General features: G+C 31.1%; 2 protein-coding genes and 1 long non-coding RNA gene across 3 annotated transcripts; 1 reads left to right on the top strand and 2 right to left on the bottom strand.

Annotated features, from left to right (window-relative positions):
* The first annotated feature begins 3303 nt into the window (after positions 1–3303).
* On the top strand, positions 3304–4773 carry LOC105781052 (uncharacterized). The gene is made up of 5 exons (XM_012605626.2): positions 3304–3565; positions 3861–3896; positions 4095–4296; positions 4384–4462; positions 4539–4773. Exons 1-5 carry the CDS (start codon positions 3405–3407, stop codon positions 4658–4660), a joined length of 600 nt encoding a protein of 199 aa, XP_012461080.1. The 5' UTR covers positions 3304–3404; the 3' UTR covers positions 4661–4773.
* A 114-nt stretch (positions 4774–4887) lies between these two features.
* LOC105781053 (uncharacterized) lies at positions 4888–5681 on the bottom strand. Its single transcript, XR_001129473.2, has 2 exons — positions 5425–5681; positions 4888–5164 (listed from the first exon to the last, which is right to left on the bottom strand). It is a non-coding gene; the product is annotated as an uncharacterized LOC105781053 (long non-coding RNA).
* An 11069-nt stretch (positions 5682–16750) lies between these two features.
* On the bottom strand, positions 16751–17059 carry LOC128040502 (uncharacterized mitochondrial protein AtMg00820-like). Its single transcript, XM_052629271.1, has one exon. It carries the CDS (start codon positions 17057–17059, stop codon positions 16751–16753), a length of 309 nt encoding a protein of 102 aa, XP_052485231.1.
* Positions 17060–19824: the final 2765 nt, after the last annotated feature.

Raw genomic sequence — 19824 nt, 5'->3', positions numbered from 1 at the left:
TAACCATCAATGTCACTAACAAAAACAAAACTACAAAACACAATGTGTAAATGTTGAGGGTTAATTTTATTAGAATCAAGACTAAATTGACACAATGTATAAATATTGACGATTAAAGTTATTATTATGCCAATTTTAAAAGTTACCAAGTTATCTTTTGTGAGTAATTTAATGCCTGGTGACTAAAATCAGAAAAATTTAAATAATTAAATTATTATTTTGTAACTTTTCATAATAATGGTTTGATTACCACCGGTGGAGGTTAACTTTAAAAATTCTATCAATTTCGTTGTTAACTTTTATCCTTACGAATTGTTGCTGTTTTGAATCTTTCCATGCATTAAGTAGTAGCAAGCGCCCAAAAAATAAAATAAAATAACCCATATTTTCCCGAGAAAACTCCATTGTTTTTCTCAGCAATTCAACAACTTTTCCTCTCAAATATCCAAATCTTCTTTCCCATTAAAGTTTGAAACATTTCAAGTTGGTTCACAAAACCCAAAAAACTAATTTCATCGTAACACATTTCATCTCCTCAACACCCAAAAATCTGCAACACATTTCATCTTTCAAGTTCTTTCAAAAAAACCAAAAAACTAATTTCCTTAACAATTTGGTTCCTCCCCTAGTTTAAGTTTTTTCGAACTTCCAAATCAAGTAACATGTTAAAAGAATATTTCTATGAAAAATTGAAGCAAATGATAATTAACATTAACAATTCCACCAAATATCTAACGTATTAACAGTATATGGCATGTAGAAACAAAAGGTTTACTTGCTTTGTAAAAAGAAACTGTGGGTGCAATACTACTTCCAATTATATTTACAGTTTCAACCACGAAATTAAAAGTGCGTAAAAATAAATATCAACATTGGGAGATTGAATTTTTTAAATGTAGAAAATTGAAATATTTAAAATAAACTATATTGAAGCAAGAAGGAAAATTTCAATTGAATAACATATTAATAAAAATATTAGTTTAATTTCATTTGGAAGTTCGAATTTTAAACTAAAATATGTGAAAAATATTATGATATTTTAAATAATTGGTTTTTATATTTGGAAAATTTTAAGAACATTTTTATTTATTGTCATTGGAATATTCTAATTTAAGATTTTTTCTAAATGATTTAGTTTTAATAAATAATACTTTTGTTATCAATAATATTGAGTGTAATGATAATACACATTGCGCCTCAAGAGAAAACTCAAGTTCACCTCCTGAAAATAACATTGTTAGGAGGATACCTTAATTACACAAAAAAATTATTACTTCGGTTTTTCAAGCATAAAAAATGTATAATATTCTTTATTTTTAGTAAATGTATAAAATATCTTATGAGCTTAAGGCTAAATTTTCATAGTTACATACATTTAGCATTAAATTATATCCAAATTGAAAGATTGATTTTAAAGGTTTTATCATAAATAATACTTAAATTATCAATGGTCCCAACTTATTTAAAAACAACATCAACCAATAAAATATATATTAAATTTACACTTTTTACAAAAAATACTTTAAATATTAATTTGAAAATCAAGATCTGATTTAGGGTCAATTTTCCACTACACTAAAAATTTATTACTAAAATTTACTATAAAATACTGCTATAAAAATTAAAGAATTATACAAATAAACTAAATAGAAAGAAAGATAAACATTCTCGTGTATTCTTAATATTTTCTATTGAGACATTAATTGAATCTTTTATACCCAAATCTTAGTCTCACTGTATCAGTTCTCTTCTAAATATATTTTAATTACTTAATTTAAATTAAATAATTAAAATTACTATTATTTTCTTACAAAATGTTTTAAAATATAATCAAACCACTGGACACCATTATATAGGTCAGACTTGGATTGTTGTTTTATTTTGAATTATTATTTCATTAATAAAAATATAGAATTTAATGATAAATACTTTTAGGATATTAAAATAGCAAAATAAAATTTTGAATTTGATGGATAAACCATTTTATAATTTGAATTGGATCCGAAGTAAATCGAACAAATATGTTTTAAACTCTCCTCTTTGCCTACTTCTGTGTCAGTTATAACCATATAATATGATGACGTACACAATATAACCCACAAGCAAGCAGTTTGGTGGATTTAGGATGATTTACCTGACTCTAACAATATGTTGAAACCGAAAGGTTAAATATGAAATTCATTAGATTTGATTAGTGACGGTACGTGGAAATTATATGTAATATTTTATAGTTGAATCGGTATTATTGTCTGTGTAGGAAGATGTGGGTTCCAGTGTGTTAAAAGTGATGGGAAAAGGTTATGGGTAGTTTTAGGCATTGTATCAAAAATAGCAGATATGATAAGAACTTATAGTGAAATTAAGTTTACTTAACATACGATCAAAATGTTATCACGTGGATGAAAGGAAAATTCAATGTTAAAAATATTGATATAAATCATAAATAGAGCGCTAACCTACTTATAAAAACCCTCAGCAATAGACATTAGGTAACATTTAATAATAATAAAAACAAAACCATCGCGAAAATATTATTTATTACTTTCTTAAAAATAATTTTATAATAATTTCAATGATTAAGTTGGTCCTGAGTTGAATTACAACACCAACCACATTTATCTATACTAGTAATTTTATCACATGCTTATCATTTAAATAAATAATGAAATATATAAGTAGTTTAAATTAAAATAAAAATAATTTATGTGTGATAAATAATGAAATATATTATTTGAAACTAATAACAATAACATTCAAAATTAAAATAAAACAAGTAGTTTAAATTGTGAGTAAAATAAATTTAAATTCAAATCTCATTATCGATTCGACTCATGACACCAATTCACCACACACTTAAATAATAGTAAGAAAAATACATAGCGCCTAATATGGGTGAAAATAAATTTATGTGAAAATTCATATATAAAAAAATAGGTTTTAGTTAAAATGGTAAACTTAACGATTTAAATTAGTTCAAATCTCTTTGTATTTTTTAAGTTTATTTAAGGGATGAAAATACAAAACACCCTTTACGTAATATCTAATAATGATTTAAAATTTGGTTTTTTGATATTTTTCTTGATCGACTTGGTGTTGCATTGACTTGTACCACAAACTTTGTCACGCGCTTAAAATAATAGTATAGAAGCATAGATATAACTACCAACGATTTGATTGAAAATATTTTTATGTAATAATATTAAAATATACTAAAAAAATAACAACAAAAAAGATAACTTGAAAGTTTACACAAACAGAAACGTTGAATTACTTGCCTTTGCCCGATACCTGTCTTTAAAATAGCAATTTTTTATGCATAATTACAGATATTCTGTCCAGTTGAGTTGAGTTCATCTTCATCTTCATCTTCATCTTTCTTACAGAGTCATACAGAAACAAAGAGCATGAAAAGTAAATGCTTTTACTGTTTCTTGTTCTTGATTTTTCTGGGTTTTCAAGATTGTTGTGAGGGAAGGTGGTTGTTAGCTTCACCAAAACCTGACAGAGATAATGCTGCTGGTTATGCTCGTTGGTTGGTCTCCCAGAGTAGCTGGGGGATTTTAAGGTTATAATTTTTCTACGAAAATCTTTATTTCGAAATGCTGAGATAAATCCATCAGTTCAATTTCTTGTTTTATTACTGAATTAAGTTTTAGTTTATACACTTCATTTTCCTTAAAATGGTAAAATACTTATCTTTAATATTCGAATCAGACATATATAGTTCAAACTATTAATACATGAACATCTTTAAAGACAAAATCAAACACACCTATGTTGTATTTTCACTACCAAAGTGGAGTAACATACGAAAATATTGTTGTGTAGGATTGGCTTATTTTTCATTTTAAATTTTGCAGTACAATATCAATGGAATTGGGAGGATCACCATTTGGGTAAGTTTTCATAACCTACATTTTATTCTTTGTTAATGAATTGAAGATATTCCTCATGTTTAAGCTCGGCTTTATTACTTTCAAGACCTTATGCTTGTCCATCACCTGATCTATTATGGGTATTTGCAATGTCCGAACATGTCGTGATACTCTGTTATGGCCCTTCATTTTCCCCTACTTCATCAACTCGTGCTGCAGGAATGTTGTTTCATTTAGCGATGGGGTAGTGGACAAAAGCACTGGCATCCCCTATTTCTACTTGACAACCCTCGATCCCACCGCAAGAAATGCATTGAAAGACCATCGGTCCTCCCTCACAATCAGTGAGAATCCGCTCGGAACTTGTGGAAATGCGGATCCAGAGAACCCTGTTTGTGCAAAAATCACACTCACAGGAAAGGTACATTTGCTATAAATACCAGTCACACACACATCGACTTTTGTAATGAAACTTGAACCGAATTGGGTTGTGTTTTTGATGTTTTAGTTGGTACTGCTTGATGCAAACTCCAAAGAGTCGAAATTTGCTCAAACTGCCTTGTTCACAAAGCATCCAGAGATGAAAGGTAATTCTTAACCCAAACCCAAAATGAATATCATTTACTTGGTGTAGCGACCAAAGTTGCATTCGTTGATCAACAGGGTGGCCTCAGAGTCATAACTTCCGGATCTTCAAACTTAAGATCGAAAACATATTCATGATTAACTGGTTTGGCGGCCCTAAACCTCTCACTGTTGGTCAATACCTCAAATACGAAATGTGAGTATCAAAGCTCTATATTGTGTTCACAATTTGTATGTCAAAAGTTCCTAAAGGTATACACTGTGTACTGAAAAATCATCTGTGATAATGAATAAGCCTTACTTCATATCGTAATCGCATTTTTAATGTTTGGAAATTAAATCTTTTCGTCACGGAAAAAAATAAAATTCAAATCTGAACTCCATTATTGTACTTCGTTATATTTGTTTATGAATATGAACTAGGATGTAAATAAATCCAACATAATCCTTCCTGTTGTTTACATTTATATGATTCAGAATATTGTATTTTGAAGCAATAAAACGATATTAACGTGGAAAACGTGAAGTTGTATGATGTTTGTAATAGCCCAATTTTGGCCCGGCTAAAAAAACTAATTTTAAAATTAACACCTAAACCCTAGCCCAACAAAAAACTAAAAACTAAGAAACCCTAGGAGCAAAGTCCTTCGCCGCCGCACATCTCGGAACCGGCCTTCTCCACGCGCGCCGTACTCCACGTTCACCTGCAAAACAGATTCAAAGAATCCAAACAGTGTAAAACAACGAAAAATAGGGAAAGAAGTTGTTCCCAGGCTATAAAACGGCCAATATTTTGTTTTGAAAAAGGGGAGGGGGATTTCAAAAAAATCAATAGAAAAATTTTAAGGTTTAAATCCATTTCTGCTTTACTCTTTTTCGGCATTTTTTAGTCTACTGTTATTGTTTATTTCCTACACTATTTACATATACCAAAAAACAAAACAAAAGAAGGGTTTTCACTTACCTCGGTCGCCGAAAGGAAGAGAAAACCTCGTTTTTGGCCTGATTGTTGCCAAAATCTCGGTGTTTTTGACCCAAATCTGGGCTCTCCTCGAAAAAAGGAGTGAAAAGAGGGGGTTTTGAATTTTCCGACAACAGCGCAAGGCGACGCCGTTGCCGGTCACCGGCGGCCGGCGAGGCGGCGGACGACCGGACCTTGGCCGGAGCTAGACCGGTGCCTGGAGGGGGGAGAGGTTATGAGAGAAATTTTTGTTTTTTTTAAGAAAGGAAGTGGAAATGAAGTTTTTTTAAAAAAATTTATTTATATAGCAGGGTTAGACGACGTCGTTTTAGCCTGTGTGCATAGGTCCCAAAACGGCGCCGTTTTAACCTGGATCGAACCGACCCGACCTGAACCGCCTAGGATCCGCGTGTTTTTGGACACAAGGGGTTATTTCGGCCCCTAGTCCTTTCGATTTTGAGACTGTTTACAATTTGGTTCTCTTCCTCATTTTATTCCCATTTCTCCCTTAAAATTTTGTTTTATTTTCAATTTAGCCCTTTTTTTTTTGTTATTTTAGTTATTTTCTTATTAAAGTAAATAAATTTATTATTATTATTATTATTATTATTATTATTATTATTATTATTACTCTTATTTATTTATTTACTACTATTATTCGTTTATTAATGTATGATTATTTATTATTATTCTTAGTTATTATTATTATCACTACGTAATTATATATACTTTTTGATCCCAAGCTTCATTATATGTATATACTTTTAATTGTTATATAAAGTTTTTTTATAAATACATACATTTTTACAAAACATATATATCATTTATCTTTTAATTCCAAAGACATTTTACTTTATTTTTGTAAATATGCACATATATACATACTTTTATATATACGTTTTTTATATTATTTTGTTTTCATAATTTTTACGTTCATATATATATACCTATATACATACATATTTTAATTTTTATATATACATATTTCTATATTTTTTTCTTTCATATATTTTATAAGTTTTATACATATCTGTATAAATCTAAATACATTTTTTAATTTTCATAAATATATATACATATTTTCATAGTTTACTTATATATTATACTTGTAGGAAATGTGGAGGATAGGAGGTTAGGGGATGAAGTGGTTGTGGACTCAAAACTTGAAATTGGGGAGGATAACTACACGATTAGTACTGAAGGCGAGTATCTTGAGATTACTTTTTCTGAGCGGACTCATGAATGGATTGATAGGAGCATGGCTAAGACAGTTGTAGTGCTAAGACAATTGTAGCGCGTCTCTTTGGAGAAAAAAAATTGGCTACAAAGTTGTGGTAGGTCATCTACAGTCATTATGGGGTTTAACTAGGAGATTCCAGGTGGTTGACCTTGATAAAAAATTCTTCCTGGTTAAACTCAGTAATCAAATGGACTATGATAATGCTCTGATGGAAAGGTAATGGATGATTTATGGACATTATCTTGTGGTACAACCACAGACCCGAGATTTCACAACAAGTGAAAGTTATCCTTCAAATATGGTAGCCTGCGTAAGGTAGCCTGCACTCCCATATCACTACTATACTAAAGGTTTGTTGAGAATCATCTTCCAAGTGGTGGGAAAGATTATAAAAGTTTATTATAACACGATAGAAGCGAAGAGGGGTCGCTTTGCTCGCCTGGTCATGTTCAATATGTGGAGTACAGCGGCTTGCTTGTTATCTGTAACAAGTGTGGCTACTATAGGCACACTAAGAAGAGTTTTTCGAAATAGCAAGGGAATGAGGAAAATGTGGACTTAACGGAGCCAACGATGGTGCTGATTATTGATATTGTGACGACTACAACTACAGGTGCTACGAAGGATTTGGTTTCTCTCTACGGACCTTAGATGCAAGCTTTGACCCGTAGACAATGACCAAATATTTCAGAAAAGTCTACAATGAAAGGAAAACAATATCAACTGTTAGTTGAAGGAGTGAGCAAATCACGCTTCCAAATCTTGGAAGATAATGGTGATGAGAATGAAGTTCTTTTTGATAAGGAAACTGAATATTATCAAATGAAAAATAAGGAAACTAAATATTTTCAAATGAAAGATAAGGTGAATTTGAAAGGGAAATAATCAAGGCGGGAGATTTTATAGGGATCAAATTTTGAAAGGTTGGTGAAGGATTCACGTGAAGGAAAAATTAATGGTGGGCCAGTCACAAAGGCTAATGAGAAAAGGCCACAATCTACCTTTGAGAAAGACTGATCCAAGGAGGTGAGGTAGGAGAAAGTAAGGGAAACGGGCATCGGATCCTACCTAGTTTCAATCCAGTCATGATTAATGCTACTACCTTACCAGAATCGAGTCACACAGCTGTGATCATTGAAGACAACAAGACCTTAATGGGTAAGGCTTGTTAAAGTTGAATGTCGATAATGGCAATATAGAATGACCACAAAGCAATAAGAAAGAAAAAACACTTATGTGGAAACCCTTTCGGGAAAAAACTACGGCATAGGATAAGAAAATTCAATAATGTTGAAAATCAAATGATACAATAGAAGTTTCGACTACATCTATTTAAAGGTTAAAAAATCATATTCTAATCAATGTCAAATAGAAGAAGTGTAGTTCTATACAGATCATCTAGTTTTTCCACAGTATTTTATTTTAACAAGGACTAGGGTCACACAACTCTAACAATCTCCACCTTGACATGAATTCTCAATGAACAAGTTCTTCACCATGAACTCTCAACGAACAAGTTCTCCATCTCTTCCACGAAACCCCTAAAGGGGTATTCTTCAATAATGAACACCAAGTCCAAGCAATGCTCAAACTTAGTTATAGGAAGTGGCTTAGTCATCATATCTGCAGGATTATCATGAGTTCTAACTTTGCTCACAACAATATCACCACAAGCAATAATATCACGTAAAAAACAATAACGAACATTAATGTGTTTTATTTTCTCATAAAATATTTGATCATTCGTAAGGAATATGGCATTCTAACTATCACAAAACACTGTACTAATATAAAGGTCTTTACTGAGCTCAATAAAGAGTCCCTTTAACTAAATAATTTTTTTACAAGCCTTAGTAATTGTCATGTACTCAACTTCAATAGTGGACAAAGCAACTATAGTTTGCGAAGTGGCTTTCCAACTAATTGCACAACCCTCAATAGTAAAGACATACCATGTGAGAGATATTCTTTTATCAACGTCTCCAACAAAATCAGAATCAACATACCCAATAACTCAATCTCTAGTTCTTTCAAACTATAAGCAAACTTTAGTGGTACCTCGTAAGTATCTTAAAATCCACTAAACTGTTTTCCAGTGTTCTTTACCGGGATTTGTCATGTATCTACTAATTGTACTAATTATACATGATAAATTTAGACATGAGCAAACCGTAACATATATGAGAGATCCCACTACACTAGAATATAGAGCACGTGACATGTAGTCAAACTCATCATCTGATTGAAAAAACAAAGCCGATGAAAGTCTAAAGTGAGCTGCTAATAGAGTACTAACAGGCTTGGCACTCTGCATATTGAATCTACAAATAACTTTATCAATGTACCCTTTCTAACTTAGGTACAATTTACATGTGTTTTTATATCTGGGAATCTTCATCCCAAGTATCTGCTTTGTTACTCCCAAATCTTTCATTTCAAATTCTTCACTAAGTTGGGCTTTGACCTTTCTTATCTCTCTTTTATCTTTGGTTTCTATCAACATATCATCAATATAAAGGAGTAGATATACAAATAAACTATTACTATTTTTCTTAAAATAAATACAACTGTCAAAGTTGCTTCTTTTGAAATCATAAGTAGTTATAAATGAATCAAACCTCTTGTACCAATGCATTGGTGACTGTTTTAAGCCATAAAGGGACTTTTTAGTAAACAAACATAGTCCTTCTTTTCTGAGACTATAAAACCCTCTAGTTGTTGCATATAAATATATTCCTCAAGTTCTTCATGTAAGAACATTGTTTTTACATCTAACTGCTCAAGCTCTAAATCATACATGTCCACAATACCAAGTAAGGTTCGAATCGAACTATGCTTCACAATTGGAGAAATCACATCTGTGAAGCCTACATCTAGAATCTGGCTATAACCTTTTGCAACCAACATTGTTTTATATATGGGTTCTTCAACTCCTAGGATCCCTTCTTTCTTCTTGAGCACCCATTTACAACGAACAACCTTTTTACCTTTAGGAAGCTTCACTATGTCCCATGTTCTATTCTTATAGAGTGATTTCATCTTTTCTTACATGAAAAACATTCACTTTCCTGAATCTTCACAACTAACTATCTCAGAATAAGTAGATGGCTCTTGATTTGCATCTATATCTTCAGTCAAGTTTAAAGTATAAGCAACTAGGTCAGCCTCGGCGAACCTCTTTGGAGGTTTAATTTCTCTTCTAGGTCTGTTATTGGCAATAGAATATTGTGGTGAAGAACCAACTCTACTCTAAGTTTCTGTAATAACTTGAGGAGTAGACTCTATTGTAGGTCATGGATCAATCTGAAGCTCCGCTTGATTTGAACTTTGTTGGTTTTTATTGGAAGAGTCTTTAAGAGGTAAGTTAGGCAACATAGAAATTTCATCAAAAATAACATCTCTACTAATTACAACTTTCCTCGTTTTAGGACACCATAATTTATAACATTTAACACCAGCCTTATAACCAAGAAAAACACACTTAATAGATCTAGGTTCTAATTTCCCATTATCAATATGAGCATACGTAGGACACATAAGAATCTTTAAATCAGAATAATCAGCATGATTACCAGACCATACCTCTTGTGAAGTCTTTTTCTCAATGGCAATGGACGGAGACCGGTTAATCAGAAAACAAATAGTAGAGGATGTTTCAGCCCAGAACGACTTTGGTAAACAAACATTTGACAACATACATCGAACCTTTTCCATGATTATTCTATTCATTCATTCTACAACGTTGTTCTGCTGTGGAGTATGACCAACTATCAAGTGTCTCAGGATCCGTTATAATTTGCACAATTCATTAAACTCATCAGAACAGAATTCCAAACAATTATCTGTGTGAGGGTGTTTTATCTATTTTCCTATTTGTTTCTCTATTATAGTTTTCTAATCCTTAAATGTGAAAAACACATAACTTTTCAGCTTTAGAAAGAATACCTAAACTTTTTCTAGAAAAATCAACAATGATCGTTAACATATAATTAACGCCACCTCTTGAAGCCACTCTAGATGGTCCCCAAAAATAAAAAAGAATATAATTTAACGTTTTCTTTGTGTTATGAATTCCTTTGGTGAATCAAACTCTCTTTTGCTTCCCAAAAACATAGTGCTTACAGAACTTTAGTTTGCTAATACCTTGTCCATCAAGAAGTTCTCTTTTGCTTAATTCTGCCATGTCGTTCTCACTCATATGCCCTAGATGCATATGCCAAAATCTAGTAACATCATCATCTGACAAGGAAGAGGAAGCAACAACTGCATCACCAATAACAGTTGAATCATTCAAAACATATAACTTGACAGTCTTTCTCTGCCCTTTCATCACAACGAGGGAACCTTTGTTAATTTTTAGAACCACGCTTTCAGCTATGTACTTGAACCCTTTTGAATCAAGATTACTCAACGAAATCAAGTTACTCTTCAATTTTGGTACATGTCGTACGCTACTAAATGTTCTGACGACTCCATTGAACATTTTAATTTTGATCGTGTCAATACATACGATTATACATAAAGCATTATTTTCCATCAAAACAACACATTTAGAAACTATTTCATATGCTGTAAACTAATCTCGATTGGGACTTATTTGGAGGGTGCAACCAGAATCGATGATTCACTTCTTACTTACTTTAGAGTTGTCAGCAGAAGCAACTAAGAGTTTACCATCACTGTAATCTCCCATAACATCAGTTTCACCGGATTGTTCTAGTTTTTTTCCTTTTTGATTCGCCGCCTTTCTTTTGATTTTATTCTACAACTTATAGCACTAAGACTTAATGTGCCCTTTCTTCTTACAAAAGTTATAGGTTTTATCTTTATTTAAAGATCTCGATCTACCTTTAGATTTACTGCGAGGATTTCGTCCTTGTGTCCTCTCAAGATTATCATTAGTATTTCGTTCTTGTCTCCCACGAATAATGAGAACCTCTCCCTGAGAGTTAGATCCAGGCACAAGATGCTTCATCTTATCATACAATGCTAATGAAGGCTAAGGAAGCATAGACTTCATCAACTATGAGAGATTCGCAACTATACAAAATTGTATCTCTAAAAATTGAATAAAACAAGGGCAACGAACAAAGTAGAATTAACCCTAAATCTTCTTTATCATATTGAACATTCATGACCTCTAGGTCTAAGAGAATTTCTTTAAACACATTTAAGTGTTCGTGCAAAGACGCACATTCCTCCAAAAGATAAGCATAAAGACGTTGTTTCATATGCAACTTGCTAGTTAGGGTTTCGACATGCATAACTGCTGTAGCTTTGCCTATAATGCAGTAGTGGTTTTCTCCTTCAACACGTCCTGTAGAATTTCATTCGATAGATACAGTTGTAATTGTGTTAAAACCTTTCGATCTTTACGCTTCTTCTCTTCATTTGTCAATTTTGAAATTATATTATCTAACCTTAGAAGGGCATCCTTCAAATCCATCTGCGTAAGAACTATCTGTATCTTTACCTGCCAATCTAGTGTTGCAGTCAAACAGCGAAATATCATACTTCATTGTTGCCATTATCGTGATCGAGAAAAGTAACCTAAAAAGTTCTGATACCAATTTGTTAAAATTAAACATCGATAATGGTAATATAGAATGATTGCAAAGTAATAAGAAAGAAAAATAAAACACAGATTTTACATGGAAACCCTTTTGGGAAAAAATCACTGGCAAAGGAGAAGAAAATTCACTAATTTTGAAAATCGAATGATACAAAAGGAGTTTCGACTATATCTATTTAAAGGTTGAAAAACCTTATTCTAAACAATGTCAAATAGAATAATTGTACTTCTATACAGATTATACTTATGCAACATAGTCTATACACAAATCCCCAAGTTTTGCCATTGTATTTTAATTTAACAAGGATTCGGGTCACACAAATCTAACAAGGCCCATCACATGGGCCATTGTATTACTTCTTCTTCAAAACATCCCATGTATGCAATGAGGAGGGTTGGTACGCCTATGCATGAAATAACCAAGTGTGGGTTTAAAGTACAAAAATAAACAAGGTCATGCCAAATCTTCAAGGTTGTTGCTGTCTGAATAGATTGATTCAATGACTCGTCAGTTGGATAATCTTGATAATGTTTCGGGATAATTCATGGTTGCCGTGATGTGTTATTAGAAATAGATTATTTGGAAGCGTTGCATCATATTAAGGGTACTCTAATGATACAACAGTCGAATTTTTATGTCATTCATGCCATCTGAGACCTGTTGCGTCGAGATTGGCTATTAGTATTAGGCATGTGTGTCGAGAATGCGATAGGATGGCTGATTGCTTAGCAAAGGCTGCAGAAGGAATGGTTATTGACTTTTACTCTTGGTCCTAACCTCCTAATTTTACTTTGAATGTGTTGTATGAGGATATTACTAGTTTATCTTTTCCTAGATTGATTGATATGTAATAGCTTTTACCTTCCTTAATAAAAAAAAGTTCAATTCAGCAATTTTTATAAAACCAGATCAACACGTGATTAGCTAGGAGATGTATCTTTAATCTAACAGGATTGTGTTTCCGCCTTTTTATCCTTCATTTGATTAACATTAAATATTATTATTGGATTTTAATAATATCACATTATTGAATCTCAAATTGTACGTGATCTATGAATAGGATTTTTTTTAAGAATAATTTAAATTTAAATCATCATTTTAAAAAATAACATTGTATTATTCAATCATCTCATGTCAATTATGTATTTATGAAATATAGGCCCTTTAGACTATTAGGCTTGAAACCTAAATTCCAACTGGTTAACGAATGGAATCCAACGATTTGTATCAATAAAAAGATTGCAACCTTTTCTCAAGTTTTTCGATGGTCGAATGAAAATTTTGCAAACCCAAAACTTGGATATTCACTCTTTACGGAGTTAAAGTGAGAAAATCCAATTATTACACTATTTGAACATTGAAAAAAAAAAGTACCCTCAAGAACAATGTTTGAATGTAAGCCCCTCCATTCCCTAATCACAGACATTTTAATTTTAAACAATATTAATATTTTCATTGATTGCAACCTATCTGCAGTATAATTCATGTTATAAAGTAAAAGTGGAACAGTTGATGTTTGATGGGATCATTTGATTTTCACTCTGTACCAAAACAATATCCGACATTACGATTATTCTTGGTTTGTCTGCATTTAATTGAATGAGAAGGACAAGGATGGACAATATCACCCATAATTACACAAGCAAGTTTGGAGGTCATCAAAGTCATTTAATGTTTTTATTTGTTAATTTTGAGCTCTGTCATTATTAGACGTATTCCTCATTTGTTACTGAATAAAAATTCATGAAATATTCAATAAAATTTTAGAAACCGTAATAAAAATTTTGACTGCTTGACCAAAATAACTTTTGATACTTACCAAAAATTGAAGATATTTAAAGAGATTTCAAGAGAGCTGTTAACATTTTTTCTATGGTCCAAGCAAATGATAACTCCGTTCAAAGAATGATTGTGTAGTTAAAATAATTTGTTTGTTTTAATCTACCAAAAATTAAATTTATCTAAAATATATTTTTTATTAATATTTTTAAAGGATGTGAATAAAATGGATTTTTATTATTAAAATATTGTTTTTTAATATCAAAATATTTTGTTTGGAATTATTTCTTAAAATATACTTTAGAGGAATCTGGTCTCATGAGGGTGTTAATTCCAATTGAATTTTGTAAAGCACGACCTACAAAAGTATAAAACGCGTTTCCTTGACGTGTCATTTTTCTTGGTCGGATTAAAATGCTCACTCGATTTTCTTTGTTTTTCTTTTTCATCCATATTGCTTTCAACCTATTTTTTATTATTTCTAATTAATTAATTGTTTTCGAGTTTTTAAATTTTATTTTAATTCACATTTTAATTAATAAAATTTTCGTTTATATAAACAAAAGAATAAATACGTAATGAAAATATATGTTTTATATATGGTTATGTTAAATATATTTTATTTTTCAAAAGCATCAACTAATTTTCTTGTAATATTTTTCTTCATATATAATTTTATACGTTAAATATTTGAAATAATTATATAACGAAATATAATTTATATATTTTTGGGTATGATAAATTCTAATATTATAAAATTAAATAATTATTTGAAATATTTCACATTTAAAATAATTATATTTTATGTATAAAAATTATTTAAAATATCATTTTTATTCACCTACATTTTGGCTATTGTAAATTTTAATATTATAAAATCAATTAATCATATCAAATGTTATTATTTTTATATGTGAAATATTTTAAATAATTATTTCAGATACACATACATAATATATAATACTAAAATATTTATAAAATCAAATAACTATTTTGAAATATTTCACATATAAAATAACTATTTCAAATATCATTACTTTTAGTAATTATAATTTTATATGTAAAATATTTACTTTTTTCATTCATATCATGAGTGTGGCAAATTTTAGTATGATATATTTTTGTATGTGCAGTTGAAATAATTATTTGAAATACTTTAAATATAAAAATTATAATATTTGAAATAATTATTTTATAATATTAAAATTTACCATGCCCACAATGGAGGTGAAAATAATGATATTTGAAATAAGGATAAACTACACCCAAGATTACTAAACTATTAGTACGTTTAAGTTTTAATCACTCAATTTTAAAAAGTTATAAAATGGTCATTGAATTTGTTATTAAACTTAGGAAAAGAAAGGAATGAATTTCAGTATATCTATTGTTGTACAAGTACTAGATATTTATACTAGTACTTAGAAACTATACATGGAAACTAACTAGTCAAGATCCTAAGTTATAGCCTAATTTGCAGACTAAAAATACAAATTTACATTAACATAGTTAAAATCCTAAGTTATAGCCTAATTTACATGGTAAAATACAGATTTACATTAGCATCCCCCTTCAAACTCAAGGTGGTGTTGTGGACCATAACTTGAGTTTGGAAACTAAGTTATGAAATCTGATTGGAAGATGCGTCTTTGTGAAAATATTTGCGATCTGGGCTAATGAGATGACAGAAGCAAGGTGTAGAGTGCCCTGAGTAGCATGATGTCATACAAAATGACAGTAAATCTCTATGTGTTTTTACCTTCATGAAACACATCATTATGGACGATCTGAATTGCACTATGATTCTCACAATGCAGAACAGTAGTAGGAGGAGACAAGAGTCCCATATCTTCAAGCAGTAGACTTAGCCAAAGTAACTCCAAATTTGTATCAACAATAGCACGATATTCATATTTGATGCTAGAGCAAGCAATAATAGCATGTTTCTTACATTGCCAAGAAATAAAGGAATCATTAAAAAGAAACAATAACCAGTGGTTGAGCATCAGTCTGTAAGATCTTCTGCCCAGTCAGCATTAGAATATCCAGCAAGAACCAATGAGGAGTGAGTAGAGAAATGAAGACCATAAAAAAGTGTACCCTTGACATATCAAAGAATACGAAGAACTGTTAAAAAATGAGATGACCTGGGAGATGTCAAGAACTAACTAACCATATGAATTGCATGAGTGATATTAGGTCGAGTCACTATAAAATAAACTAGGCTGCCAACAAGTTATACGAAGTAGGGTCAAAAAGATGAGTGTCATCTAACGGAGCAATTTTGGCATTTAGTTCCAAGGGAGTAAGAACAATCTTACTGTCAGTAATATTGGCATAAGAAAGTAAATCAGAAGCATATTTTTCCTAATAAAGATAGTAGCCTTCGTCGTCAAAGGAAACTTCAATACCCAAAAAATAACTAAAAGACCCAAGATCCTTCATCTCAAATGTTGACTAAGGTACTGTTGTAGTTCAATAATCTCCTTTGTGTCATCCTCTGTGATAATCATATCATCCATATAGAGAGTAAGATCATACTCGGATCAGAGCGTCGAGTAAATAATGCAAAATCATGAAGACTTTATACAAAACCAAATGCAGATACAATAGAGCTGAATTTAGCAAACCAAGCTTGAGGGGCTTATTTCAAACCATATAGTGCATGTTGAAGTTTACACACTTGATTGAGAGAATGAGAATACCCTGGTGAGGGATACATGTAGATTTCCTCCTATTAATCACCATTGAAAAAGGAATTCTCGGCATCCATCTGATGCAATTTCCAACATTTAGCTGTAAATATGGCCAACAGACTATGAACAGAAGTGAGACGTGCCACAGGAGAAAACGTTTCATCATAGTCAATACCATACTCCTTCATGTACCATTTGCCTGCAAATCGAGATTTATAGTGCTCAATAGATCCATCAGAACGGGTCTTGATTTTGTACACCCATTTACAGCCAATCAGTATCTTTTTAGGAGGAAGATCAACCAGATCCCAAGTATGAGTTTTCTCTAATGCCTGAAGTTCGTCAAACATTACTTGCTGCCAAGAAGGATTGGTACTAGCCTTACGATAGGATTGAGGCTCATGGAGGGTGACAATGGCATAAAAATAATGATAATTTTTTAAGTGAGAATGTGGTTCTCTTACCCGATTAGACAGACGAATAACAGAAGTAGGAACAAGATCTTTAACTGGTTCAGATTAGTGGATGTAGAAATGGAAAATGGAAGAGAATTGAGCTCATCTGATGCATCAAAACAAGGGAACAACTCAACATAAGCATTTGTGAAAAAATAGAGAAGAGGACAAGGAAGAATAAAATGTGTAAAAACAAAACTTAACATCTTCCCAGAAGATAACATGCTGAGAGATACACAATTTATTGGATATTGGATCCCAACAACGGTAGCTTTTATGCTCAATATCGTACCCAAGAAAATAGAAAAGATGAACACGAGGTTCAAGTTTAGTATGTTCATGAGGTTGAAGGATACAAATCAAGCACATCCACAGGTTTTGAGAACTGAATAATATGGAGAGTTGTGAAAAAAAGTGCTCATGTGGAGAGAGATCATTAATAACTTTAATGGGTGTATGGTTGATTGTATGGGCAGTGATTAAAGCAACTACCCCAGAATTTTTCAGGGCATTTGGCTAAAAGAATGAGGGCCCTAATGGAATCCAAGATGTGTCTATGTTTACGCTCAGCTTTGTAACGACCCGAAAGTCAGTAGTGTTGAAAACAGTGGTTTTAGAACCCCATCTCTAATGTCTGAGCTCGTAAATATTATTATTTGATATTTACAAGTCTGATTTAAAGGTATATTGAGTTTTTGTCCCATAATTTTATTTAATTTATGGTTAATTAAGATTTAAGGACTACATTGTAAAAGTGATAAAAATTAATCGTTGTTGATTTTTATTAGTTAAAATGGTTAACTGGTATTTAACCCAGGTTTTAAATGGAAAATAGGCCATTTGTAATTATCTTGGACAGTTAGTGTATATTTCTTTGCTTTTATATTAAAATAATTTGTTTAATTAAATAAATATTATAGGTTTAAAATATGAAAACAAAATCATCATCTTTATCTTTCTTTATTCTTGCCCGAAACACCAAAAACAAAATCTTGGAAGCCATTTTTGGAAGCTTCATCTTTTGTTCAAGCTTTCATCTTTGCATGGTGAGTAAATTTTAGTTCATTTTTTGTAAATTTTATGTTTTTGATATCATTGTAGCTCGATTTAGCTAACATGTATGTCAATCTTTGAAATTGCTAAAGTTTATAAATGATGTCATTAATGAATACTTGAATTTTTAATGTTAAATTGTTAGTTTGTAAGTTTAGAAGTGAAAAATGACTAATTTGTAAAGTAAAATTGGTTAGTTTTGAACATATGGACTAAAGTGTAAATATTTCTAAGTTTATATGTAAGTTATATAATTATAGATATTATAGGGTTGTATAAGGATAAAATTGAGATTGGTTTCGAAATCGAGGCTCAAATTTGGAAGTTATGACTATTTCGGTTTTAGGGACTAAATTGGATAAAATGCAAAATATTAGGGGACATCCATAAAATGAATTTGAATTGATATATGTTTATAATAGGTTGTTATAAAATGTTTGGAATTGATAAATTGAAATAAATTATTATAGCTCGGGAATTGAATTAATCGAAGGATAATCATGAAAAAGGAAAAAAAATTACATATTAGTCCTTAACACATTGTTTGTAACACCCCATACTCGGCCTATACTTGGCCTAGAAGTTACGTTCGGATCATGGAGATTACATCTAACGCGCGAAAAATTCAACTGAATAATTTATTTTTGAAGAACACAGTGATTTTTTTCCGAAATCGCAGTTTAATTGTGTTAAAATGTCAAGGGGTAGATTGTTGGAGTTTTGGACACTGTTAGTTCCATATTTTGTTAGAACAAAAACAAATTTTCTATTTGGGCCATGGGATATTTTCTGCCTCATGGACGTTTGACATTTTTGGCCTATAGAGTAGTGGCATGTTTGACAAAACAACATGTGATTTTCACCCAAGACTCTCTAACTCTTCAATTAATCCTTTTAATGAAGCTATGAGTCTACTGAATAAGGATTAAGTTCCTATCATTATCACCTTTTTTGGATGAAGGGTTGATTAAAGGATTTTTATCAGATTTATCCAAGGAAATTTCCAAGAAAATTATTTGCTACTTTATTGAAGATTATCTTGTGATATCAAGTTGCTAATTGACACTATAAATAGGTGTCACTTTCTCTTGGGCTACAAGACTTGGAGAGTTGGAAATTTCACAAATTCTCAAGTACTTTTTATAACCAACCTTTGCTTATTTTTCTTGTGTTGTGCATTTCGATTATTTGGTTGATTGTTGGTAAACACTCTTGAGCGGAGTTGAATGTTACTATTGGTGTATGTTGATTGAAATATTGTTCTCCATTAGAGTTGCATGAACTTAGCTTGTAAAGGGGTTATGGGTTTTAACTGATAAAGACGAATTGTTACGGTTATTTGATTCAGTGATTGAATAAGAGTATATCCTGAGTAAGGCTTCGTAGACGTAGAGTCGTTGTGTCTAAACTGCATTAACAAAGATTGATTTTTGTCATTTCTTCTTCCTCTTTCTTATTTCTTTACAAGTTCTATTTATCGTTGCAACAAAATCTGAGCATAGTAGAATTCATCATATTTGCGAACTAATATTATTTCAAATTTGATCCTAAATCTAAAAAATTCAAGAAATTTAACCCTCAATGTTCACAATTTTCATTTTAGTCTT

Source organism: Gossypium raimondii, chromosome 4 (assembly GCF_025698545.1).
Source record: "Gossypium raimondii isolate GPD5lz chromosome 4, ASM2569854v1, whole genome shotgun sequence".
Classification (NCBI taxonomy): Eukaryota; Viridiplantae; Streptophyta; class Magnoliopsida; order Malvales; family Malvaceae; genus Gossypium; species Gossypium raimondii.
This window is presented reverse-complemented; position numbering and strand designations above follow the sequence as displayed.